This window comes from Passer montanus, unplaced genomic scaffold (genome assembly GCF_014805655.1).
Source record: "Passer montanus isolate IOZ18808 unplaced genomic scaffold, ASM1480565v1 scaffold31, whole genome shotgun sequence".
In the NCBI taxonomy this organism is placed as follows: Eukaryota; Metazoa; Chordata; class Aves; order Passeriformes; family Passeridae; genus Passer; species Passer montanus.
This window is the reverse complement of record NW_024367819.1, coordinates 6,841,872-6,869,269: the sequence shown is the minus strand read 5'-3', so window position 1 is coordinate 6,869,269 and position 27,398 is coordinate 6,841,872. Positions and strand designations below refer to the sequence as shown.

Sequence of the window (27,398 nt, the reverse complement as noted above, 5' to 3'; positions counted from 1 at the left end):
CAAGCCACTGAGAAGGTTGTACCAATCAGGTGCTTAGCTTAAAGAGCTGAAACTAGGGAAGCAAGAATCTGGAAGGCTAGGAAGGAAATATGTACAACATTAAGCTCTTTACACTTTTTGTAGTGTAAGCAAAAACTTTGTCACAGCTTTTGCTTTGAAACTAGCAATGATAAGCCATAATTTTTTCAGTTGATCTGGATTGTTGGAGCCCAATTTAATTTAAACTGACAAAGACTTCAAACTAGATGAACATGTGAGACAGTAGAAGGTGAAATTCAGCAATAAAAAGAAAATGCTGAATTTTTCTCTTGAGTTTTTTCCTGAGATGCTCTTAAGGCTAAAGAAAGATGGAGAAGATGTATTGAGCGAGTCATCAATTACGATGAAGTCAACTCTTGTCACCAGCCTCCTTACCCAGGGAAAATAAAATCACATCACTCTTCTTTATTTACCTGGAACCATACCTTATCAAAACCTAGTCTTCAAAAATTCAGGGATGACAAAGTAAAATGATGAAGAATATGTAATCTGATCTGTTGTGGAGTGAGGAGCACACTGCAGAATGTCTAAAGGAAAGTCTTTTAAAAGCAGACTAAGAGGTCATGCCACTTGGTGAATAACTGATTGAAAACAAGAGGAATGAATCACCCATAGAGACTTTAGCATGCATTGTCCTACTGTTAGGATTTCCTTCTAGGCTGAGATCTTGTAATGCATGTGTGCCTTGCTTTCAGTCTGGCACACTAAGTTCAATTCTTTCAGAAAGCCTCTGAAGCACTGCACTCATTTCTGCCTGGAAAATTTTGGACAAAAAGTAAAGTACTCTTTGAAAGTCCAGTATGATTGACAATGTTAATGATAGCGATAGAAAATCTGAAATTAAGGTGTGCATGTGTGTGCATTTACATGTTTGCGTACTTCCTGGTGGAGAGAACAAGCGTTTCTGAAAACCTGGGTAGAAATGGCAATGGGATGACCTTTCTGAGATTCAGTTTAGTGGTTCAGCCACCATCAATTGCACAATAATGTGGAATTATGTGTGCCTAAGCATAAACAGTAAAACCAACACTTCCTTAGGTGAAGTTAGTGAACAGATGGTGTATAGACCACCAATAGTCTATAGAACATCAGGCGTCTGGTATAATTTCTACATGTAAGTGTCCTTGACATTGACAAGTCAGTACATGCCACATAGCAGAACTGGGAGCTGGATTTTTATAGAGATAGCACATCATTGAAATGGTGAGAATTTTAAAAAACAGTTTGGTTATAAATAAAATCAGGATGGTTAGTATTTTTGGTAAGCAATATGCAAAAACACACATCTTGGTCTGTAGGCTATTAAAAACCTGCTCAATTCTTTGCTTAAGATTTGACAGTCATGACCACAGAAGTAGTAAAACTTTATTTGTAGTTACATTCAATACTGTCCCTTTACATTTTTTGGACTTAGGTGTACTAAACCTCTCCTTAAAGGTGCACAAAGTGTTTGTGAAATTTTGTCCTGGGGAGGACTGGCAGTGCTGCTTTAAGATTATAAGGAAATGCAAGAATTACAGAATCACAGAATGGTTTGGGTTGAAAGGGACCTTAAAGTTCCAATCCCCTCCCATGGGCATGGACACCTTCCATTGGACCATGCTGCTCAGAGCTCCACCAAGCTGACCCTAAACACTTCCAGGGATAGGGTATCAATAACTTCTGTGGGCAGCCTGTTCCAGTGTCTCACCATTCTTACGGTAAAGAATTCCTCCCTCATATCTATTCTAAATCTATTCTCATTGAAGTTTGAAACCATTCCCCTTTGTCCTGTCACTCTGTGCTCCTGTAAAAAGTCTCTCTCCATCTTTCTTGTGGGCTTCTTTCAGGCATTGGAAGGCCCCATTTAGGTTACAGGAAGCCTTTTCTTTTCCAGTCTGAACAGGCACAACTCTCTTAGCCTTTTCTCATAGGGGAGGTGCTCCATCCCTCTAATCTTTGTGTCCCTCCTCTGGACTCACTAGTACAGGCCATGCCCTTCTTATGCTGGGACCCCAGATCTGGCTGCAGCACTGCAGGTGGGGTCTCAGCAGAGCAGAGGGGCAGAATCCCCTCCCTCACCCTGCTGCCCACACTGCTTTGGATGCAGCCCAGGATTTCTGGGCTGTGAGTGCACAAGGCTGGGTCATGTCCAGCCATTCCAGCATCCCCAAGTCCTTCTGGGACTGCTCTGGATCTGTTCATTCCCTAGCCTGGGTTGATACTGGCTAGCAGCACCTTGTACTTGGTCTTGCTAAAACTCATGAGATTACCATGGGCTCACTTCTCAAACTTGCATGTGTCAGGTTGTACCAGGGAAAGTATGGAGAAAATATTTTCAGTTAAACTGAGAATACTTTACATAGGTGATAGGTGCATCATCTGCATAAAAAAAAATAGTTTTGCAGAAAAATAGAAAAAATTATGAATAAACAAAGTTTCAAAAGCTGCCAGAACTCATACAATGAAACAAGAATTTTATAGGATAAGGAAGTGGAACACATAAACTTAATACTGTTCAAGACAACTTGTTAAAAATACTTGGATGCTTCTGTGGAAAAGAGGGCAATAATAATGATAACGGCTGGAAAATGCCTCAATGCCCATGTACAGATAGAAGAGATACACCATGTGCTCTGAGAACAATTTGAAATTGATGAATGTTGCTATAACGCAAACACCATTTAGATCAGAAACCAGATAGCAACTCCAAGGTGGTGCACATTAATAACTCTTGATTGCTTTCCTTAACTGCTGCAAACTTGAAAGAAGCCTTATCATCTTAAAAGCACAGTAGCACCTGATATGGCCTTCTCTATTACTTACTGTGTTTATAACTTGTTTTATAGATTTGTGTCCCCCAAAAGCCTGCTGGCAGAAAAATAAGGGTTGCAAGAAACAGTTCTTAGAGGCTGGCTGGCCTGAAGTTGATGTGCATTTTCCCTTACAGTGTTTTCCATGTGGAAGCCTTGTCCCCACATTACCCTGTGTTCTGTGGTTTTGTTTCCAAAATGAATAGTGAAGCTTGTAAAACAGCTACAAGAAGAGAACTCCATTGTAAAAAGCTAGTTGTTGGCTGGGTTTTGTTGTTGTGCATTTTTGATTTTTTTTCATAATTGAAGTCTATTTTCCATGACTCTTTCTAAGTGAGAAGACAACTCCAATTGATGGCCCCAGATCAATACCATCTCCTGTCTCCTACTTTGTCCAAACCAGTGAGTTTCTAGTTTACTTTTCAAAAGTTTGTAAATATTAGTGATTTTTAAATCAAGCTTGCCCTGCTCTCATTAACGTCTTGGAGAAATGGGGAAATCTTCGTTCTTTGTTTTCTTGATCAAGTGGGCAGCAAGTACTGCAGCAAAAAAACTCAAGAAATATCAAGTCTGCAAATTCCTTTAGGGATGAAACATGAAGTGACATGTGACACTTCTCAGCCTGGATACACATGGCTAGGCTCTGGGCAAGCTTCTTCCCTCACAAGACACCTCTTTGACAAGAATAAAGTTTTTGTATTTGGCATTCTGATTTTGGAGTGACCATTCAACCACAGTTAGACACAACAAAGTAAAAATAAAGGGCATTCAAATGAAACAACACTTCTCTTTGGGCATTTATTTTATTGGGGTATAAATATTTTTGAACAATATGCTTACATAAAATTAAATGCTTTATATACATATATAAAATAGAGAAATTAAGCACAGAACTTGAACATCATTAATATTTAAAACTCCTAGTATACAATCTAAAACCCTAACTTGACTCTGTGCCTTAACACTATTGGTATTTCACAGGTCACATTACTGCTAAAGTATGTTTTACACCATGAATATTTTTTCCGTTCCTACATTTACCATTGCAGTTGGTGCAAAAACACTTGCAGGCTGACAAAAACTGAGGTAAGCAATGCAGGAGTTGAGGAGAATATGGCTATTCCCTAATGACAGGCTTTCAAATTCACACAAATTTCCAATGTGGGACATTCTCCATATAGACAATTCATACCTGTATTGTTTTTGTTTGAAGCCTAAAATGACTAAGAACCAGACTCAGAAACTTAATTTCCTAATGTCAAAATATTAAATCTGGTATTTTATACCTAAGATGCATAACTGTGAATTAAATCTTTGTTTTATAAGTGTGTTAAGTAACTTTGCCATAATGTCATTTTTCTATATTTGTCTCTTTCTTTACCCTTCAATAAATATTGCATTCTGAACATTAGCATGAACCCTATGCATTACTATAATCTTATGAATTGTGCGAAGGATATTTTTGGCTCTTGAAGGATTTTCTGTAAGGGCCACCTTCGTTGCTGATTACAGCTTCTTCTCAATCACTTTCACAATGATGAAAGGCTCCTGTAGTAGGGGACATGGCTCAGGGCATCCATGTACTAAGAAAAAAGCAAACCCAGCATCTCTTGCAATTCAGCAGATGGAGGGGACAAAGGAAGGGACAAACTTGAGTCACAAATCCTTCAAAAGTGTTCAAAACAATCTTGCCTTTTAGTGCCCACTTAGAATTTGTAGAGTGTGCAACTAACTGAGACAGAAAGTCAGAGTGTTCAACAACTAATGAAAGGCCTTCTAAAGCTTTTTTCAGAGTTGCACAGCATATATGATGTCTTTTTTCAAATTTGCAAACAAAAGTAATCTCTCAAAGCACTTCTTGCTTTCTAGTCACTGAAAGCTGGAATGATGGATTCCTGTTCTTTTCTTTACTCATTATATTAACACCTTCCATGCACTTACCCAATTTTATCATATTCTTACGCAGATTGGTTTTTTTTTCTGGGCAGATATACAGTATTCCATTCCTACCCCTAGGTCAACTCACTGCTTGCTAGGGAACATCAGCATTTTTTCCATTAATGCTTTTTGCTAGTGGATGGTGCCAGTTAGAAAGAAATTAATGTTGCAACCACTTTTGCCAGCGGGATGCTAATTTGGAACTCTTTCCTGAGCCTGCTGTCTGAAAGAAAAACATTAAAAAAAAAATCTTTTCAGTCAAACAAATGTCTTCTAAGAGAAATTAAGGCAGGCATGGTTGCACAAAAGCTTTTTCATCAAGCTATACAACTTCAGGTAAATACAAACCTTGGAAACCTTGCAGATGACTTCCTCATCATCTGACTGATAACCTAACAGAACCTGTCAGGATTCCCACAGGAGCCGAGGGAAGGACATGAAGCTCTGCCAAGGGAGGTTTAGGTTGGGCATTAGGAAAAGGTTCTTCTCTCAGAGGCTGGTTGGGCACTATGCTTCCCAGGGAAGTGTTCATAACCCACAGCCTGCTGAAGCTGAAGAAGTGTTTGGACAATGTTCTCAGGCACATGGGATTCTCGCACTGGTCCTGCGCAGGATCCTAGGATGATCCTTGCAACTAACTTCCAACTCAGGATATTCTATGATTGTACGAACCACATTTCTCTTGCACTTACCATCCTTCTAACACTTACCAAAGCTTCAGGAGTTTAATTCCTGAAGCTGTACTTCTGCATTTCAAGTGTGCTAACGACTTACCATTTACCACAAGCGATTGAGATGTGTTGCTCAAATTCATCAATCCGTGCAACTGCTGTGATTCCTGCTCTGATACACACTCCTCAACCTCACCTGGACACAAAATACTGCCTTAGCATGAAGATCAGGACAGTGAAGGGGCACATTATAACCTCCTTATCGTGAGCTGTTTGCTTATTTGATATTAATTGAACCGAGCTACAGCATAAGATCTTTTGAAGTGTCTCCGTGATAACAGAAGAAAAAATATCCACAATACAGACAGCAATGTGACGGAAACCTTTTAAAGGCGCCTTCTAAGATAAATCTGCGCATCCCTTTTTCCCTGGGCCTTCCACAGGTAAGCCAGGCTCCTTCCGACCTTGGGCAGGGTCCCTTCCCGAGCACGGCCCCGCAGAGGCCGGCGGCGCCCGGGGGGCGGCAGGGAGGAGCACGGGGCACGCGCCGCTTCCCACGCTCCCGCCGCTCGCCCCCGCCCCGGGGAGGCGCGGACGGACTGGATTTGCTTAGTTGGTGTTTTATTTTTGTTTTTTTTTCCGGACCTCCACTCCGACCTCCGCACACCGGCGAGCTGGGAGTAGGGCGAAGGCCAGCCGGAAGCACCAAAAAAACCGCCAACCCAACAAAAAGAAGCCCCAAAGCCGAAGAGCACACCCCCGGCTCCCGGAGGGCGGCGGCGCCGCCGGGAAGCCCCGGCCCAGGCAGGGCGCACGGGCCCCGCGGGAGCGCTGACGTCCTGCGCCGCCCGGCCCCGCCCCATCCCGAGCGGGGCCGGACGCTGCCGGAGACTCCCGAGCTCCCCCGGCTCCCGGCTCCACCGCCCTTGTTCCTCGGGCGGGGACTCGCTTCCTTTCCCGACTCCCCCTTCCCACCCTCCTCCTCCTCCCAGTCAAGATGGAGGACGGCGGTTGCTGCGGCCACTGGCACCGCGGTGGCTAGGGCAGCTGCTGCTCCTCCGGATCGCTCCTCTCTCCTTCTTAAAAAAAAAAAAACAAAAGAAAAAAATTAAAAAAAGGAGAAAAGGAGGAAAAAAAAAGGTTGGAAACGTTCCTTTTTTTCTCCGCCCACTGGCTGCTCACTGCGCGGACCGCTGGCCCTTCCCATGCCGTCGTCGTCGTCGCCCTCCTCCTCCTCCTTCTCCTCCTCCTGCGATTGTCTGCGCTCCGGCTGCCGCCCGCCCGCCCGCCCGGACTCCCTGCATGCACACGCCGCCTCCTAGGTGGCTGCGGGGGGTGGGCGCTCCCGGAGCTGCCATTCCGCACATACCTTCATGTCCCTGCGCTCGCTGCGGCCGCCCGCCGCCGCCCCGCATCGCTCGCCCGCTCCGGCTGCCGCCCTGACGGCCGCTCCCGCCCGGAGGTGAAGCCGGGATCCGCGGAGGGGGCGGCGGGGTCGGCGGTGGGTCTCGCCCGGTGGAGCCACCGCCGCCGGCACACGCAGCAGCAGCAGCAGCCATGAGCAGCGCCGCTACCGCCACCTCCGCCGCCACCACGGCCGGCAGCGGCGCGGGGGAAGGGGCAGAGGAGGCGGCCAAGGACTCGGCGGACATCGCGGCGTTCTTCCGATCCGGTGAGTGCGCTCTTGTCCTGGGGGAACAGAGGACCGCGAGACCGCGGCTGGAGGTAGAGGCGAAAGGTGGCCCTGGGCAAGCGACGTCTTTCCCCTGGAGCCGGGAAAGGAGGAGAGGGCAGCCGGCTTTGTCAGGTGGCCTCGGGGAAGACTCGCCCGCCTCTCGCCGCTGGGGCCGCCTCGGCACTGCCCGTCCGTTCCTCGGGGAGGCGGCGGGGAACAGACCCGAGCCCCCTCGTCCCGTGCTGGGGACAGCGGGGCTTAGGCACGGCAACTCGCGGGCGGGACGCCACCCTCGCCGGCAGAACCGAGGCGTGAAAACGGGGGCGGCGGCGGAGCGGCCCGGCCGGCAGGGTGCGGGGCTGCTGCCACCCCGGGGCGGTGTCGCCGGTGACAGGTGCGATTCTGCCTCCCATGCCGGCCCGGTAGCGGGCGCGTCACCGGGGCCGGGCGGCACCACCCAGCGCCAGGCGGACCCGAGTCCCCCGAAAATGTCCTGCCGGGGGTTGCGGGGCGGGAGGCGGGTGGGAAAGCTGCTCCGATCCGGGAAGCCCAGGGTGTCTGAGGGGCGGGTAGGGTGAGCGGGGCCGCAGGGCTGCGGGGAGCCGGTTGCGCCGGCCGGGCCCCCCGGGGACGCCGGCGAGCAGGCAAGGATGACACCGCTATAAAAGGCAGCGCTCCTCCGGTGCTGTGCTGTGCTGCTGGGTGGCGGCACAGGGCAGGGATGGGAGAAGCGGCATGGAAAGTGCATGTTCTAAGGAGAACAGAAAGAGGCAGACAAAAAGCGAAGCCTGTGTTAATTTGTGTCGCTGCCTCGGCTGAGGCGGGGAAGCAGCGACTCTCGGGCGCTGCCGGGCTGGGAAGCCGGGCTCGGCGTGGAGGATCGGGAGGGGAAGGGGGGGAGCCTGTTGACAGGCTGCCGGGATAAAAAAAATGGAGGCTGCCTTCTCCCTCGGTGTTTACTCTCGGCACGCAACCGGGCGGGGAGGGCAGCTGCGCCCGCCGCCGAGACACTCTCCCCCGGGGGTTAGCGGGGGAAGGCCGGACTGCCCGGGCCGCACGGACCGCCGGCGGCGGGGACGGAGCCCTGCCGGCAGCCTGGGCGGCGGCGGCTACAGAGCCTCCCCCCGGTGCCGGCTGCCCTCCCCCGAGCGGCGGCGGCTCCTCCCCTCCGTGCGCTCCGCCGGCGGCTCCGCGCCCCCCGGGGCAGCCCCCGGCCATCGCTCCGGGCGGAGCGGCCGGGCCGGGCACTTGCTCCTTTTGGATGCCTAAAAAGGAGCGGCGAGCAAGGGAAATGCAGACTCACCGCAGGAAAGATGAGGGGGTTGGCCGATTTCGTGTGTGAAAAATAATGATGGCAGTAGTAATAATAGTAGTAAAAGCTGTGTTCACTGGGTTTTTAAGGAAAGTCCGCGAGGGAAGTGGGAAACGGCGTATCAGTGCTGCTTGCGGTCGGTGGTGCTGCTCAGTGTGTTTGGTTTCACGGGGTGAAGGAGGAGGTGTGATTTGTAGCAGGCATCCTTGAAGCAGGGCTGGCAGCTGCGTTTGCGTGGATAGAGGGTCCGAACAGGGGGCTGTGTCCCCTCCGAAGGGCTTGATGCTCCCGAGGCAACCTGCTTCACATGAGAGCCATTGAATGTGAAACTCCTTGTCAGGGTGCTGGCCTTAGTGGGTTTTATCGTGGAAAAAGGACTGAGTTTTATTGTTCCCAGGAAAAAATCCCGATGAAAACAAAATGACAAATTAGAACAGTAGGCTTACACACAGTAGTCTGCCTAGTGTAGTTACAAATGGGTGCTTGTGTAGTAATCTTGCAGTTTTGGAAGACCCTGCCAGCTGGATTAATAATCAACTTCCACATTTATGTGTGGGTTGAGGGATGCTACAGCTGGTGAGCTCGTAAGTGGTGCAGTGATGACTTCTGATGCTGATAATTTCTGATAACAGGGAAGTTGCACTGAGCTCAGTCTAGCAACATCTGAAAATCTTAAAGCAGTAGAAGGACATGCTTGTCAAAAAACTCTTAGAGCATATTCAACAACTGGCATTCTTATTTCCATATTTACATGTGAAGGTTATCTGGTTCAGTCTGGGCTCTAACATACACTGGAAAATGTTCTGGCATCTCTTGTGGGTGTTTGGCATTGAGAAGAGCTCTTGGAATTCAGACTCTGTGCATGATCCTCTCTTCTATAAGGAGAGGGTCTATTAAGAGATCTCCGGTGCTTCCCTTTGTTTGAACAAGAGGCACTTTTTTTTCACTGGAACACAAAGGGCGCAGAGATCAATGAACAAGGAAAAAACTTTGTTTGGTGCACTCAGGAGCAGACAAAATATTTTCCCTTTACGGAATTTACAATGACAAATGCTTCCTTTTTCCTGTCACTTGCAGAGAATATTAGCAAAGCTCTAGCTGTTACTTAAAAGAGTAAATGAGTAAAAATGTTGCAGTGTTTTCTAGGAGGAGGAAAAAAAACCCCAAACAACAACAAAAAGCCTGCCTAAACAATCAGTTCTAATCTTGGGTTGGTTAAATTGGTCAGTTGAGCTGCCAAGTGGGGTTATTGGCTTTCCTCCTGTCCTTTTGTAAGACTGAGCTTGAAGTAGAATTAAAGTAGCCCGAAAAATGGAGTTTCATTATTTGGAAGATTTTGTTAGGATATTGAACAGCAGCTAGGTTCATGTCACATTTCCAGTTTTCACTTTGGTTATGTAAATTTAAACTCTCTTGAGTTGTTGGGGAAATAAAGTTGCAGTTGAAATGTGAGGAAAGCAGCTGAACTGGAAGTGAGGTGGTGGTAGTAGGAACACATAAAGACTCTGTGTCTTGAATGTAAATGAGGAATCCCTTTATTGGAATTGGAAGAAATTGAGGCAGCTTACTTTCTGTTACATATTTGTTTTCTGAATCTCATTATTTGCAGCTAAAAAGAACAGAGTACCTTGTTAGGTTTGTCATCTTTGTGGCAGGATTAATAGTAAAGGAAGCAGAGTTAAGGGCCAGGCAAAGTGATTATATTTTGAAGGAGAAAACACAGTGGTTGTAGGAAGTGCCTTTCTGTCCTATATATAAGTTGGAGATTAGAAATTGCTGTGTAAACTGAGAGTAGAATATGTTTTGAACTATAAATGTATAGACAATTGTCCATTTTTTAATTTAAAAAGTTCACTATTGTGACTTGAAAGGACTGGTAAAATATCTTGGAATTATAAAAAGAGATTGTTACCGTACAAAAACCCAGTAGCACAGAGTCTAAGTGGTTGTGTGGAGTGGTGTTAGTACATGTGTTAACTTTTCATAAAAAATAGATCTTGTATACTTATTAAGATAAAATTTTTCAAAATGTGTTCTAAGTTTCGACCTAAAATTCTGTGTAGTTGAAAACAGCTGACATGAGCCAAGTTGAATTTGAGGGAGTGCCATAAAGTCATGGCTTATAGGGCAGTAACCATACAGAGATATTGTTTGGTTGTCGTGGTTTAATTTTCATCTTTGCAGCTGTGAGTCCTCAATACTTTGGTAAGGGGACTCCACTGACATTTTCAGGATGCAAGAATGAGGGCTGTCTGTTAAGTTTAAATCGTGTTATTATAAGAGTATTTTTCAAACTAAAGTATTTTTGCTAGCTGAAGTTTGTGAATTTAGTTTTTAGGCATAAAGAGCAAAACATTTTTCATCCAAGTAAAAGATATGTTGATCAAACTTCTGGTAATTAAAGTTACCCTTCTGGTATGATGGAGATACCTGTGAATACAAAATGTTGCAGAGCAAAAGGCTTGTAAGCACTTCAGTCAGCCCTTGGCTAGACAGCGTAGGGAGTGCCTTTATAAATTACTCTGCTAAGTCTTCATGGAAAAAAACCCAACCAGCTGATAACTCTTCACAGTTGTGAGATGAAAGTGGATGTAGTTATTTCCTGTAAGATACATTTTTTATGAGTGGCCTCTACAAACTGCAGTAACTTTATTCATATATGGACAAACAATACAGTTTTCAAAGCCGTTGAGGAGATTAGCGTTGTCACCACCTGTTTATGTGAACACTTGCCACATGCCTGGAAGGAACACAGTTTACATACTGAGCAATGGGAAGGGACTGGTTGGAGGAACAAAAGTGTTTGAAAAACAAAGGAAAAACAAGGGCCCCCAAAACTCTTGTCATTAAGGTGAATAACTGTCCAGGCTTTGCCAGGTCAAATCTGAACATAATTATGTTGCATTCCTTGATACAGGAAAACAAAAAAGTGGAGGATTTTCCATCTAAAACCTAATCTACACAGGTGGCAGCAGTGCTTTCTCAGGAGAAGGATGTGGGTCTGGAGGAAGTGGTTGTTCCAACTAGAGAGTTCAGTGTGCCATTTCTCTCAAGGTGAAGTTAGAGAACAGGCTGGTAGCCAGAATAGCTTTAAATAGCATCCGGTTCTAATGTTGTACATTTAGTGTATCCTGTTTGTGCATGTGTTTCTTAATGTAAGCATAATGATAACAGGATTTAAAACTTTGGTTTGAGATATCTGTGTTTAGGTACCAAAATGAACATGTGAGTATTTTAGGAAAACAAAATGCTGAGATATATTGTGGCTGTGGACATTTGAAGACTTATGCAAGTACTAGTAATTTGAGACTTTGATTAGTCTGGGTTCGATTACGTCTGCCTGTAGCAACCTATGCTGGTAGTTGCATGAGTAGTTGAGACCTTAGAAGAAGTATTAATGAATGTCATAAAAATATGATTGGTTTTCTTCTTTTTGTTTTAAATAATGATCTTATTGCTTGCTTAGTTTTCATGAAAATCACTTAATACTATAAAGATAAAAGCCAGCATTTAGGAGTGTGTTATTTCAAGTTTACAAGGAGGACTTATATTTTATTTCTTCCTGATTATATTGCTTTATATACAGTTGCCTTGCTTGTTTTGTATTAATGTTCTGTGTGATAGTGGCTGGGATAATTGACTGCAAGTAGTAGACAGCATTGAAAATGCTATCATAGTAAGGAAAGGAGAGAGGGTTGGGAATGATTATGTGTATTAAAAGGCAGCAGGTTTTTTCAAGAATACTACTGATAAAAACACACTATCATTTAGATCATGGGCAAACTGGCTTTCAAGGTAGGCATCAAATGTGAAAAACAAGCCAGATTTCCGTCTGAATACCATGAAGCACAACACAGCATTTGTAAAGTTAGGATAGGCGAATCTTCTTAGGAAGGCACTATTTCCTTGTGATGTGTAGTACCTAACTTAGAGAGAAGGTAGTCAGTCCAGTTGGAGCAGCTACAGAGTTGTTACGAGTGTCTAATAGAAATAATCTAATAGTGAAGCCAAAAGTGAAGTTTTGCCAAGCAGCACTGGTGGCAGCTCACATGACAGCTCCCTGCTGTCCTCAAGTACTGGTTCTTGGCCATGTGGCTGTCAGGAGCTGAGGTGTCTTTTAGGAATTGGTGAGCATGCAGAGGATGTAAAGTATGAAACAAGTTGTCCATTCTTTCATGTGACTTAGAGTGATGACAGTATGTGTATTAAAGAATTAAACACAACAAAAATTCACAATGTTGTGTAAACTTTTCAAAAATCTGTTACTTTGAGCTTTGAGTCATGGTAGTAAATGAGAAGGTTGCAGCAGTATTGCTGTCATTAGTGCCAGTTGACCTGGGCTGAAGAAGTGGGCTCTTTTGTGGAGTTTTGATCCAATTCCAGAAATATCCATTTTAATAAGATGGTTGAAGCAAGATGGTGTGTATGTGTGTGTAAATGATATTTTGAAAAATACCACAGAAAAATGCCACAACTCGATAGTTTCTGATGAGCATATGCAGAGCAAAAATAACAGCAGAAACAATGAAGTTACAATGGAGAAGTTAGGCTGGGAAATAGCATTGTTGAATTGACATTCCCTGGAACAATGAAGATGAGGATAGAGAGCTTCAGTGTGAAATGCAGCAGCTGTTGTGCAATTTGGCTTAGTGTGAAACAGCCAAGCTTCTCTGCAGATAGACAAGGATAGATCAAGTTAGAGGTTAGGCTGTGTTTGAAACAGTTGGAGGCAGAAGTCATGAATATTTCTAAGAGGGGACAGAGGGCAGTTACTGGTAACATCTTCGATAGCTGACAGATGATAAACTAAATGCACATTTGGAGTGGAAGGTGAATGGGAGTTAGAGAAAAGCCGGTTCCATTCTTGGAAGGAGTACATTCGAGCCAGCATGAAGTGCTGATGTGCTCAGAAAGGAGCTGACACAAGTAGGAAGAGACTTGGTAGAGCTGAGGCTTTCATCAGCTGCAGAGCTCAGTCACTGTGTAGGAGATGGTTAATGATGTTTGTTGTAGAAGTGGTGTGTCTCCAGTTAAATGTGTCCCACAACAACCTAACAGAAACAGGTGTGAATTTCAACCTAAAATATCACATGACTTCCAAAAGCTTTTGCATGTAAAATCACTGTCTAGGTAAACAAAATCTAAAGAAAGACTGGAAAGACTTTCCGTACCCAAATATACAGAGAAAATATTAATGTTTTTCTACTCCTTTTCAATTGAAAATAAAAACTAAAATAATTCTAGTGTCAAAAAATACTTAGTGCAGACTCCTAGGTCAGTTTAATAGGGTGAAACTGCATAGTGATTTTTGGTCTGCATCTTGAAGAAGGAAGTAAAATCACTGAAATACCTGTTAATGGTCAGCAAAAGTGTTAAAATAGTAAAGACACATTGAAATTTTGGAAATGCAGTGGTGGTTGAAGGAAAGTGGGTGATAATTTTAAAGAGAACAGGGGAAACAATTTTTTCTGCTTGATATTGGTAACAACCAAATTTAATCTTAAAAAAAAGAGGTGAAAAAACCCTCATGAAAGTCACAGGAGACTATTTTAATTTAATGACTAAGATGGTTACATCTATTTGTTGTTTTCATGAAGAAATTTGCCTGATTTGGAGAAGGATCTTTGTTTAACTTAACATTTTTCTTGGTGCAGTAAAATCAAAAAGTAGACTACTGGTGAAGTAATACTGATGATCTGCAAAGCTGAGTCATATTCCTCCAGGAAGGATACTGCTGTTTTGAGAAAACAGATCACTTACCCAGTAGTGAGGAGGAGGAATTGAAATGACAGGGAACAACTCAAGTGCTTTTAGCAGTAGACACTACAGTACATTAAAGCATCTGATTTTCAGCCTCTAGAGTAGGTTGTTGTATGGATACACAAAGAGGAGGGTCATAAATGGGTTGTGTCCACAAAGTTTCACAAAATAGTCTGAGTGACAAGACTGTGCTTTAAAGATACAAAGCCTTTTCCAGTGGTTTCTCTGCCAAATAGCTGCTCTAAGTCATCTGAAATAGCCTAATTGTGCATGTGTTTAAAAAATAGGGTTGTTTTTCAAGGCTATTGAGTGGAGTCTTCTGAAATCATTTAGTCAAATTTGTTTAATCTCCTGTGCTACTGCCTTGCATAAGTGGCAGTAGCACTGTTTCATATACACAACTGCAAATATGTAGCAGGTTTTCCTACTGAGCAGTGCTGAACTGTGTCTTTTGCTGGTACATCTGAATGTGATGTTTTGTAATCTGGACTTTACTGAAGAACTGAAATAGGCATTAGTGTTTTATAATTATGGTGGGAAGAGAAAGCAATCTTTACAGGGAGATGACAATTTTTATTTTTTTTTTGTCTCTCAGGGCCCAAGATGTTTAGGAAGCAAGATAGCAAGTATAGGGAGAAAAGTGTGGACTTCGAGCATTCAAAATATATCAGGGGTTTGCTTTATGTTTTATACTATAGGTGTAGTATAGTGTGCTTGGATAATTCCCACAAATCTGTGCAAGAGTCAGGATGATGTTATTGGTATGTGTAATAGTCTGACATGAGCCTGAGATTCAGGAAGGTTTGTTTTACTAGTGTGCATGAGGATACATATGTACATGTATACACTGTCAAACTAAATATTCCATGTGCCTTCAAAAACTTGAGTTTGCATGACAAATCTCTTTGTTAAAAAGTTGGAGAAAGTACTCTGGGCAGCAGGCACTGAACAGGGCTATTGTGAGTAATCCCAACGCGTTCTAGTCATCTGTGAAACTACCCAGAGCTTAATTACTCATGTTTTCTTGTAGTCTTAGTGCGTGTATGAGCAGTAATAGTTATTCCTGAGGTGTCTGCAGACTGTGTAAACAGCCAGTAGTGATTTTTGTGGTTAGATGACTGCTTAGCAATTAGAGTCTGAGGATCCAGGGTTATAGTGAAGTGAGATTTCCTAAGTGCTAAAAATGAACAAGAAAATATAATACAGAAAAATAGAGCTCACAGGGACCTATCAGGCAAATACCTACTTATTTTTGTCTACTCTGTACCTCACTTATTGCATAAAAGAGTAATTCAAAATCCAAAACTTCTACACTTTACAGAATTTCTGCATTTTTGTGGGTAATTTTGTGGAAACTTTCAGCCTTATGACATACTTTATCAAGGCATTTGGTCAAAAGCTATTCACTAAGGTTTATGATGGTCACATAGCTGGTTAATGATTTTGTGGCCCCAAACAATGAAGAATGTTATTGGTGAAATTTAATGAAAGCAGAAGTGTTTGAAGTCTTGGGGACTACTTGTTTTCAGAGCCCAAACAGATGTTAATTGTTGAGAAGAAGTCAGATGACATTTCTTCAAGTGTATCCTAGATAATAAAGGGAGGATACATCAGGAATATCCCAAGAAGTGAATTAGAGTAAATGGAGTATTTAAATACCAATAGTTGTTGGCTAACCTCCTATGCTACGCAGCAGACTTTGTGTCCATTACGTAGTCTTGGCTGTAGAGTGTTGGTTTGATATAATTTTCTACTGGCCTTAAGGTAGTAAGTTCTTCAATTTTGAAGTGTTTGTCATGCCACTGACTTCTGGGCATGTTGGGTTAAGTAGCATTGAGTACAAAGATGATACCATTTTATGGGATCATAAAAATACTCCACCCTCTTCTTAAAACTTTAGGCCGCGGTCAAAGTGTCCTTACCCTTTGTAATTCTCCTATTCCTTGAATTCCAGCTATATGCATCTGAAAGCACAGGAAAAAAATATAGAAAGCCGACAGAAAATCAAGGTGAATTGAAATATAAATTGCCTGGATAATCCTCTTTTGCGCAGAAGTTGATGGCACATAGTACGTTGAACATCAGACTTGAGAAGATGCCAAACCCCATCTTTAGATGCCTCTTTCTGTCTTTCACTATAGAGTAATAAAATAGGTTATGATTTCTCTGCTAAAGAAACTGAATAACCATTGTTATTGTTTATTTTTTTAATAACATGTTGCTCTCAAAGCTTTTTTTCCCTGTCTTTATTTATTTGCTTTATTAATGTTAGCGACTTCATTTTAGTTGATACTGCACATAGGGTTGGTCGTAAAAGAATGGAAATGGAACAGCTACAGCAGTAGCTTATGGTCTTTACACATCTTAGTCACATTTCCTGTCCCTTAAGTACTTGTTCTCTGCATTTAAAGATAGTTGTTGGGCTTGAATTTGCCATAGTTTGCAAAGCCCAAAGAAGAAATCAATGCTGTGCATTGCTTAACTGACAGGGTATCATCTGAGCCGGGCTTCTGTAAGGACAACAGAGGCAAGCCAAATTACAATTTGTTAGGACAGTTACACCTTTTCAGATGGAAAGATGATAATGACTTATCTAATGACTTGTTGGTTGGTTGTCATGGTTTAGGAATGGTGTTCCCCTCACTCCACTTGCTCACTCCCCCTCCATATTCCTTATAGCGAGATGGAGAGGAGAATTGGAGGCACAAAAGGTAAAGATTATGGGTGAAGATAAGAGCAGTTTACTGGGAACAGTAATAAGGTAAGAAAACAGACAGTAAATATACGAATGACAGAGTGTACAAGAAAAGTAATGTTATTGCTCACCCCTTGTGGAGCATTGTCCTTGTGGACATTGACTGCTCCCTCTGCCACGTAGCCCTGACTTAGGAGTGAGCCCTTCCCCTTGTTCCCAGAAAATGACATGAGATGGTACTGCGGGTCCTAATCATGTCCCCTCCAGGCCAGATCCAGGAATTGGCTTGGTAATACTTTATATTAAATGAATAATTAAATAAAAACTAAGATACCAGTTTCTCCCCATGTAGTAGAAGGCTGTCTGTGGAAGAAAAACAAGGAATCGTACTTGACTGAATTTCTTGCCTTGGCAGCTGAGCAGAAAGTTAAAAAACTGAACTTTGTTTCTGTCCCCATTTTGGGAAGATTCTACTGTTTGTCTATTGAATTACCAAGGCAGGAGAGCCAAGTCAAGCCTGCTTAGAGAAGTTGATAAAATATGGCTTATCTCATGACCCTTGTAGAGTTTAGCCATGACATGCTTTAACCCGTCAGTGCAGAAGGAGCAATATATTTTCTAGTACAGCATGGGGATTGGAGTCAAATTTGCCTATGCTTAACTCAGAGCAAGGGTGTAATTCTGCCAACAATAACCACTCGGCGTGTGTGTGTTAGCTTTTTTTTAAGCTTGGAATCAGATGCATCCTACCCTAGCCAAAGGGAAACATTTTAGAAGCTCTGACGCATTTACACAGATGAAGGAAGGAAATGTCCAAAAGAGTCAAAAGCTAAAAATAGATTAGTTTACTGAGTTGAACTCTGGGTGGGAATTGATGAACTAAATATAAATCTAAATTTGAACCTTTGTGGCTTACATAACTGAGTGGTGTAACCCCTTTCAGATATTGCTGCTTTTTCTTGCATTCAGCTTTATAGCAGACGGCTTCGGAGGAAAACTCGTGTCAAGCTTTGTGAGTTTGCTTTGCAGTGCTTAAATCGACAGTGCTGAGAAGCCTGATTCTCTCTTGACAATTATTGTTACAGCACAGTTTAGCTCCTTGGAAAAATGGATTGTGGGTTGTGTTGGGGTTTTTTTGTTTGTTTTGAAGAACTTCTCAGTGGAAATGATATCTCTTGACTCTACTGAACAGAAGTTTTAAACCAGTAGCAATTAGAAGCAGTGTCTGTGAGGGGGTGTAATTTTTTCCCCCAACTTCCTCAAGAAGCAATAAATTTGCCTCTCATATCTGTACATAGAAAGGAATGATAACCTGTACATTTAAGAATAGATGTTTGGCTGTCTAAAAGGATTTGCTCTCTGCTTTGACACAAATCAAAGTTAGAAGCTATCAGCTTTCCTTGAGCTAAAGAAGAGTAAGCTTGTTTGAGAGTGTAAATTAGATGACTGAGGTAGTGCCATGAAAATGGAGATAAGCAAATTTTCCTTAAGTGACAGTTGAGTTACATAACAGTTAAATACATTTTTTGTATAACTGATTGCAACCAACACAATGTTGCTAACTATAAACTGGCTTTTTCCAGTGTCTTGAAGCAGGCACAGTGCAGTTGAATCCCTGTGGTTTAGCATTTGCCAACGGCTAGTGAAGAGCAGCTCTTTCATGATGTGACACCTAATTCTAAAGCTTTGCATTGGAGAGGTGAAATACATGTATTAATTCACTGACTTTGTCAGAAAAACAAATGTTACCATTTCCAAATATAGCAAATGTAATAGAATATTAAGGGTAAAAATAGTAGCATTGATTAGATTAAGTTCAGGCAGTAACTCTCCACCCATCACTCCCACAAGAACTGAGGGTTAGTTTTTTTACTCAATACCTTTCCTTTTTTTACTATATCACTTGCTGTAGAATATTTGCTTGGCAGATGTATAAATAGTTGTGCTTTTATTTGCTTTATGTTTTTGTTTGGTTTTCCAGTGGAGCCTGGGAATGTTTGCTTTTGCAAGGTTGTTTTGAAAAAATTTGGAGTCTTTGATTACTAAAAATAGTATTTTTTCCAAGCAGCAGTTTATCTGTTAAAGCAATGAGCAGTTTGTAGCAAAAGGACCTGACTACCTACTGTTATGGTTATATACCAATGTGGCAATTTAAACTTTGTATTTATGGAAGATCTTGTTACATAGAGTATGAGAACTACTCTGTTTAAAATTTCATATTTTTCTAGAATATGCTTTCAGAATGGATTTGTCCGTGTTGCTGTCTCCACTGTGTTAACCCACTGTTAGAAAGTTAAAGCTGTAAAACCCTTTTGCAAGAGCTCTTGGTTAACTTGGGTGGCTGTGCAACCTGTGGTGTTTCTGCTTATAGGCAAGTTCATGAGCAGGATGTGACTTGCATTCATGTCCACTGAGGCAACATGAGTGGCTTCAAAGAGCAAGAAGGTGCTCTCCATAATGCTGATTTATGTCCTCTAGGCAGTGAAAAGAAGTGGCAGAGCCCAGTGTTTGAGTGTGGTAAGTGAGGATGGATATACTTTGATACTTAGGTGGCACACTTAAAGTGCAGTCTGTAAATTGTCTGGGCTGCCAGAGATCGACTCCTTCTGTGCATATGCTGAAGCTTTGTTGCATGTTGATACAGCAGCAAATGAGAGCAGGGATTTTTGTGGTCTTGAGCAGCCAAAATAGTATCTTAAGCTTTATTTTTTTTCTTTGTGAAGTGTTTTTACTACTTAGGGTAGGAATCTCACTCTAACTTGTCTCCTTTGCTAATACATTGGGCTCTGGCTCCTGTTCTGACTTGAGAGGTGGAATACAAAATCTTCAGATATGAGATCTGCTAGTTTAATGAGACTTGTCTAACTACAGGAAAGATGAATGTTAGAGGAGGGATAGGCATCTTTTTCCAGACTGGCTTTTCACTGTCTTAATTGTTGTCTCTGCTTCTGTGATCCCTTCTTTTGTTCCTTTTCTTCAGTAAATAAGACAGGGGTCCAGCAGACAATAAGCTCAATCATGAGGCATCAGTGTTCATCTCTACAGGAGATCCATTATGTGCACATGGATAAGTAGGGGGTCCTGTGGAAAAGCCCTGTGGAGTTTGAGAAATACAGCATGTGTGCTGTGTTGACAAATAAGGGTTGCAGAGGAGGCCTTAATGCTGCATTACCTAGTTTTTGAATCCTCTTTGTGGCAACTTCAATCACACCTGGTTCTGTCTCATTGTTGAGATGAGTCATTGTTTAGAGTTTATGTAAAGTTTTCATTAAATGCCTTAGTGGATGATAGTAGATGGCATTGGTTTTATCTGGGGGCAGTGGTTACTATGTTACATCAGAGCTATTTTGGGAGTACAAAAGCATTAATTTACTGTGCAATATTAAAGAAGGCAGATGTATAAGCTGCTATGTTAGATAGATATATTGAGGATAAATTAGGTACTTTACTACTTCTTTTTTTTTAAACTTTTTTTAATAGACCCAAATACACTCTAGTGTTCAGTTTCTTAGGGATTGATTTTTGTCACTTGAGCATCATGTTAGTTCTGCCATGGTAATAAAAGTTAAATGAAGCAAGATGTAAAAATTATCAAATATCAAGGAGGAAAAAGGAACCAAATTATATATTTTCCTTTCACAAGCAATAGGTAATTAAGAGTGAAAAGACAAAGTATGTTCTCAGGTGAGGAAAGCTTACCATAGCATAATAGGTTAGGATTCACACACAGAACACCAATGGAAGTATATATGACACTGAAGGACTTAATTGGAAGTTCATAGTGATAAGTGACCTAAATAACTGCACTCTTTATTTTGCCAGTTATGTGGACTAAAATTGTTGCTTTATTAAGAAGCTTTCTGAACTGAGCTGTTGTGTAACCTCCAAGAAAGGACCAAAAAGGAGATAAAGGGGTGCCTCTTTACATGGTATAAGAGAGTTAGTTGTAATGTTGCTGTGTGCGAGCTGCATTCCTCTGTGGAATAGAAATTGACTATATGGAATAACTGTTTCCATGTCAAGCTGAATATTGTAATGGAATGAAATGTATTCCTTATTGAAAGGTGACTGGTAGAGAGCTAATTATCAGAAACAAAATAACCTTGTATCTCCCTAGTGGAGTTGAAAGTCAAAGGTGACAAACATCTGAATATGTTGGCGTTATATTTGAAATGTCAATATTTATTGGTTTCCAAGTGCTGTGTTGGGGGTTGGTTAGCTTTTGAACAGCACACAGTGTTCATCTCTACAGGAGATCCATTATGTGCACATGGATAAGTAGGGGGTCCTGTGGAAAAGCCCTGTGGAGTTTGAGAAATAACGCATGTGTGCTGCGTTGACAAATAAGGGTAGTATTACCAGCCACATTTAAACCAAGAATGAATTAAGTATATATAAGTGTTGCATTGCTCATGTGGGCATCTATTTCTTTTGTAGAAAATTTGAGAATAAAGCCAGGATTCAAGTCAATATCTGTTCATGTTGCACTGTTGATATCAGGGGAAAGGGAGAGAGAAGTGAGTAAGACAGTTGCTTGTTCTGGAGACCAGTCAAGCAGTCTCTAACCAGTGAGGTGGGACGTCTGTGTGAATTGCTGAGCTTGTAGTAGTTGAAGTACAGTTTTGGAGAATAAGCTTTGCTGACCTTGTCTTGGTTCTTCTCCAATATATTCAAGTTTGGCACTGGTACAAGAGGTAATCTTTGAGAAAGCAGCAATAGCTGGCTAGGAGCAGGCAGGACTATATTTGAGACAATGAATTATGAAAGAGAAAATCAAAGAAAGTAACTCGCAGGGTTAGGGTCACTTTGTGTACAGAAATACTGGAAATCACCATACTACCTACCTACTGCAAAAGATGCTGTTTCTCTTGTGGTTAAGGTCTTATACTGAAACAAAACTAACAGTTCTATTAATATACATAGGCAGATTAATAGATGCAAGGGGGCCTGAATTTTCACAGGCCATTTGACAGAAAATGTACTGTTTCCCTGAAGCAACCACCAATTTCAAGGCCAAAAGGAAACCTTTCATGTTTTGAAGCACAGCACAAGAGGGACAAGCCTAGGCAGAAGAATGGAAGGGAGATAATGGATATATGATGCAGAAGACTTGGGATTGGAAGTGCAGTGAGGTCACAAAGAGAACTGACCCTTGAAAGAAATGTATAGGTGGGTTGTGTTTTTATGTACCATGCTGCTCAGATGTTTGCTTTATGGGGATAATGTGCTCAAATCAGAAAGACAAGCTGCTAACAGTCCCTGCCCTAGATAGATCTAATGGTGAAGAGCAAGTGAAGTGAAGAGCAAGAAAATGGAAAGGAACTTGGATAGAATTCCTTAATTTTGTAATGCAAAGTACAACCTTGATGACACAACTCAAGAAAAAGTTACTGTTAACTATTTTGACCTTAAAATTACGTTTTTTCTTACACTCTTCCTCAAATTCCTGCCACTCCCAGTTAAAATGTATTACCTGTGTTTTTGTGGAAAGAGCAGCTTAGTTGTGCGAGGTGGTCACTGGCAGTCTGAGCTCCACAAGGACCCCAGCTAATAACCATGTTTGTGGTTAGTCCCATTGCTGTAGGCTCTGATCTGCCAGGTCTGCTGTAGAAGATATGTGTACAGGGCCGGATTGATCTCAGGAGATTTGCTGAACTTTATCTCTAGGTAATCGTCTTGTTGTGTTCGGATGAGATTACTAATCACACTTTTTAATTAAAGAAATGTCACAGCTATAAGAAAATAAAGCTATTTGGAAATGGTGGTTATTTTGCTGACAGTTTTCTCTGCTTAAGGAGCTCAATCAAAACTTCCTGCGCTGGCAAATGTATGCTATCGAATGAAAATGAATTGTGACTAATTTCAGGCTGACTTGTTCCCAGGTACTTCTTCTTTGTAGTCAAAAGTTGTTCTTGGTGAAGTAGTTAGAGATGTGAAGCATAAATTTTGTATTAAACTTTTAGAGAGACAGCCAAGTCATCTAAATTTTGATTGTTCCCGCCTACTAAAATATGTTGAAGGAAAAGCTGACATTATTAATGTAAAAATAAGTTTCCAAAAAGGGCAGTTCATATAGCTGAAAAACTGAAGCAAAGTTAAGAAAGAGCTAACTTGAGTTTACTCCCTGGGCTAACAGACATTTCCAAGTTAACATATTCTGAAATGTTGCTTTGACAGCAATATTTGATTTAATTCTGCAGTATGCAATTAGAATTATCATTCCCTGTGATATTTAAAACACTGCCTTGAGTTTAGCGTAGAAAGTGAGTATGGTTGAGTGTTTTTTCAAGTGACATCTACTTCAGTAGTTGCTATGTATACAGTTTATCTAGTGTTAACAGCATTCAAGTGTCTAAAATTAGGAATATATATTGCCATAAGAAACAAGCAAACCACAACCTATATGCTTCACTCATTGCCTTTAATTTAAGCATAGTGTTACTACTGGGTGCCTTGTTTTTGTGGTTGGTTTGGTTAGAGTTCTGAGTCCACTGGAAGTATTTTGGCCCTCGTTCTAGAGTTAAAATAAAAATTGGTACTGTGACATTTCAAGCTGGTGGAGGAAATTGTCAGTTATCCAAATGTATGAAAATGGTAACTGGCCGATAGCTTGAAAATGGTTCTGAAGTAACAGGATGAGTTTATAAAGATAGCTGTGTAGTAATAAGGTAATTTTGTATTTTCCTTTAAAATTGACCTTGCTAAAGGGAGGCTTCATGATGGCATCTGATAAAGGTAGGAGTGGAAAAAATGGTTAGTGGAGTGGAGGGACAAGTGAAAAGAGGCTTGTTTTTATGTAGTTGAAAAAATTAGACTAGATTTAGACTAGCCTCTGTCTGGGCTTAGACAGCAAACATGGAAATAAATACTCTTGCACCCTTGCTGTTCCCAGTGCTTCTCCCTGTCAACATGTTCTGATCTGACGTCTGAGTTGTAGCTGTTTCTAAGGCTAGAAATGCTTAGTTAAGTTGTACAACTTAACTAACCATTAGTTAGTAACATATTATTAACAACATATTATCAGACTTGCTGTCCAATAATAGTGCACTTTTTCTGTCTCTGGATATCTGTAGTTATATTCCTATTCCCTGACTTTTTAGAGCTGGTGTGAAAGCTTTTCCTGAAGCAGTGGCTGTATGATGGAGTTTACTGTGCTCAGAACAGGGAACCTGTGGTCTGACTGGCTCCTGTGTGTTGAAGAGAGTTCAATGTAGGCTACACAACTTGAATTCCTGAGAAAGAGGTCGTACTTGTGTTCTTTAAAACTTTTTTAGTTCCTGCGTGTCTGCCTTACCCTCTAGCTTTCAGAGACATACCTGAATATAGACTCAATTAAATTCCTGTCCTTCGATGAAGTCCTTTGCTTAATACGTAGCTAATATGGTTGGAACATCAGGGCATCGGTCAGGATCCAAAATTACTTGCCTCTTGGGAATAGATAGTGCCATGTGGGCACCTGAAAGAACAGTGTCTTTTTCAAAAGCCTTCTGAAATGGTCAGCTTTGAAAATGAGGCAATTCCTTATTATGTTGAGGAATATATTTGGGTCTTGAATCCTGCTTAACATTGTCACTTTGTAACAATAAAAGCAAATAAATATTTTGTCTATGGAAGATGGCACAAGTTGAAAGAGGAGAGCCATAACTTCCTTACTTTCTGCCTTCTAGTAGTCACCCTCCCCTCCACCAGCCCCCAAGTGTAGGAAGAAAAAGCCCAAGCCTGGCATAATGGGAAGAGGGCATCTCATTCCCAAACCAGTCGCTAATGCGTCAGTCTGCAGTAGAACAGTATTGTTTTAACGTGGCTAAGGCCCTGTTCTTTCCTTTGTATTGAATTCCTTCCTGTTTAAGAACATTGTCTTTAAAGTACACTTATATCAGCTTGAATGGTAGGAACTTTGTGCTTATTGCTACAGTATCTGTATTAATTAGTTGCTGCAGCTGTTTCAAGTAGGAAAAAAAAGGAGTTATTAAGCATTGGCTGTGGTATAGCAAGTGTGTTAGCAGAGCTGCTAAAACATGCTAGCTGCTTGTGGAGGTAAAAGAAGGCAGAAGTAGGGAGGAGCTGAAACTCAACTTGCCTTTCTATGCTCAGCAGGAGAGGAAGATCCAGCAATTGGGTAAAACCATGCCAGAAGACATGGATCCAAACATACAGCTGTCAGTTAAATATCCCAGAGTCTCAAAGAAGTAACCAATGGGTGTTCAGTAACTTGGTGCACCTTTCATAATCCCTCACATTGTATCAATTAATAGAGAAGATTAAGTGCCCTTTGCTCAATTAAAGGGAACACATAATTTTCAGTAATACTTGAGCTAGTATCCATATATTTCTGTGACTTGAACTTCAGAAAAAAAAGTGGAGGTAGCTATTTTATACATTCTTTCTGACTAATTCCTGTGACTTATATTGGACTGGTTGTGGGCAAGCAGGGAAGGGAGAACGCTGTGTTTTTTTTCAATAATTGTGTAATTAAATTCATTGATGGTAGGCCAAGAATACTGATCACAAGGGTTGATGCTGAATCAGAAGGAATACTTTAAATGGCGCTCTGTTGAACAGAGACATAATTGCCCTCTCTTTCCCCTTCTTGGCTTATTGGATGGCTGAATTGCTCATTTCATACATGACTTTGAGGGTGACTGGAGCTGTGAATCAGTGTTTGTTGGAGTTTTGCATCTGGCTTATGGTCTGACTTCCCTTTTATGAGCTGGAGAGGCTGCCTCTGTTATTACTGTGTAGTGAAAATCCTCTTAAACTCTCCTTCTCGTGAGTGGGTGAAAATGTTTGCCAAACACATGAATCAATAATTGCTTATTTGCCTCAGTGCTCCTTTTCAAAAGCTTCACTGTCCTTTTCTGTGTTTGCACAGATAATCGATGCCTGTCCCCACATGATAATTAACAGGGATAGATAACTTAGGGGCCCTTCCTTTACAAAATCATCCTACAACTGTGCCTCTCTGAAACCTCTTATTCCATTTTTGACTTTTTGTCAAGGCTTTCATTGAAATGGCAATAGCTTATATGCAGTGAGAATGACTTGATGATTATTTTACTTAAAGGTGTTTGCTAGTTTACCATGAAGTGCCTGGAGCTCGTGTGGGACAAAAAGAATAAGTAAACTGTCTGAAGGCTATTAAAAACGAGATATACACTTGTCTCAGTATGAGGAAGAACACTGCATGTAGCTTGACCTGGTAAGTTTTCATAAACTAGAGACTGGCTTTTTAATGGCCTTGTTTAACATGTCCATTTTGCTCTGCATTTGCTGACTGAAATTGAAAATTAAAATGAGGGAAAAAGAACCTTTATGATTACAGTTTTCCCTTGGGAACTATTTCAATTGTGGCTTTCTCATGAGAGAGATTGTGGCTTCCTTTCTATTTCTGTGGCATGAAAATTCAGATCTGTGTAGCCTGTTTCTAAAATTGAGAATATTCTAGATGCCAGTTTCAGAAGATACAAACAACTTCCAGGTGCCTGCAATTTGAGGAAGTCTCTAGCTGATTCAGATTGCCATGTTGATGTGACCTTTGTCAAAAATAACCACAGTTAAGTAGTACATGCACAAACTGTCTATGCAGTAGAGTAAGGAAAAGACAAACCAATCTGTTTTAATGGATGAGATTTGTTTGCTGTCTTAGATTTGCATTCTGTAGTGGGAAGGCAAGCTTTAAAAACTGTCTGTTTTACTTTGTTTGCTATTCAGGTCAGTGGCTTAGTCCACTGGAGGACTGCAAGATAGACTTGAGCTGTTCGCACTGTTCCAAATCAGTTGGGCTCCCTGTCACTGGGTGACTTGTTTTGTTCCAGTGCTTGACTTTGTCATCCAATGAAAAACTACTCCTGGTGTCATAGTTTATGCCACTGAAAATCTGCTTTTTGGTACCACAATTAACATTACTGGATGGTAGCACAAGGCTTCAAACTGTATTGCTCCACAGCTCAACATAGATGCAATGCCTGTACCTGCCTAAATCTTAAAGTGTGTTCAGATTTTTTGTATTTCAGTGATATGATGTGATGGTGACCAAGTTTCTTCAGTGGACAAAAAGTAGGAGGAAAGAGGACTCTATCCCTCATTCTGTAGGCCTGGAACTGTGCAGAATATGTTTGGTTATCTAGAACCTCTTAATGGCTGTTCCCATTAGAAATTTAGTTCAGATCAAAGTGTTCTTTTGGAGTGCATGTCTTGATTGTCTCATTTCACAGTTCTTTGTTTGATGTGAAGCATCTCAGGCACACAAACAGAATTCCTTTCAGATGAAATTGAAAGGAATTTCATACACCAATTACAAATAAATAATAAGTCCACAGAACCAGACAACAGCCAGCCAAAGGTAAAACTTCCTGTAAAACTTCATTCAAAATACACAGTTTGGCCATTGAAGATTCTGCAGCAGGATTTTGCATTATTGACCATCTTCTGTTGCACTGTGCACCACGCTCAAGTGTAAACTTAACCAAAGAGGGTCAGCAGCTAGGTCCTGAATCTCAGCAGATGCTCTAATGAA

The 27,398-nt window shown here is 41.6% G+C and overlaps 1 protein-coding gene across 2 annotated transcripts in view; it reads left to right on the top strand.

The window, feature by feature from the left end:
• The first annotated feature begins 6,528 nt into the window (after positions 1-6,528).
• Positions 6,529-27,398, top strand: part of TRIO (trio Rho guanine nucleotide exchange factor) — a 244,477-nt gene continuing 223,607 nt past the window's right edge. The window contains exon 1 of one of the 2 annotated variants that reach the window (XM_039714756.1): positions 6,529-7,112. In XM_039714756.1, the coding sequence (XP_039570690.1) occupies positions 6,998-7,112 (115 nt within the window). In that variant the 5' untranslated portion in view covers positions 6,529-6,997. The remainder of the gene's footprint in view (positions 7,113-27,398) is intronic. The other variant, XM_039714755.1, reaches the window with a different exon arrangement.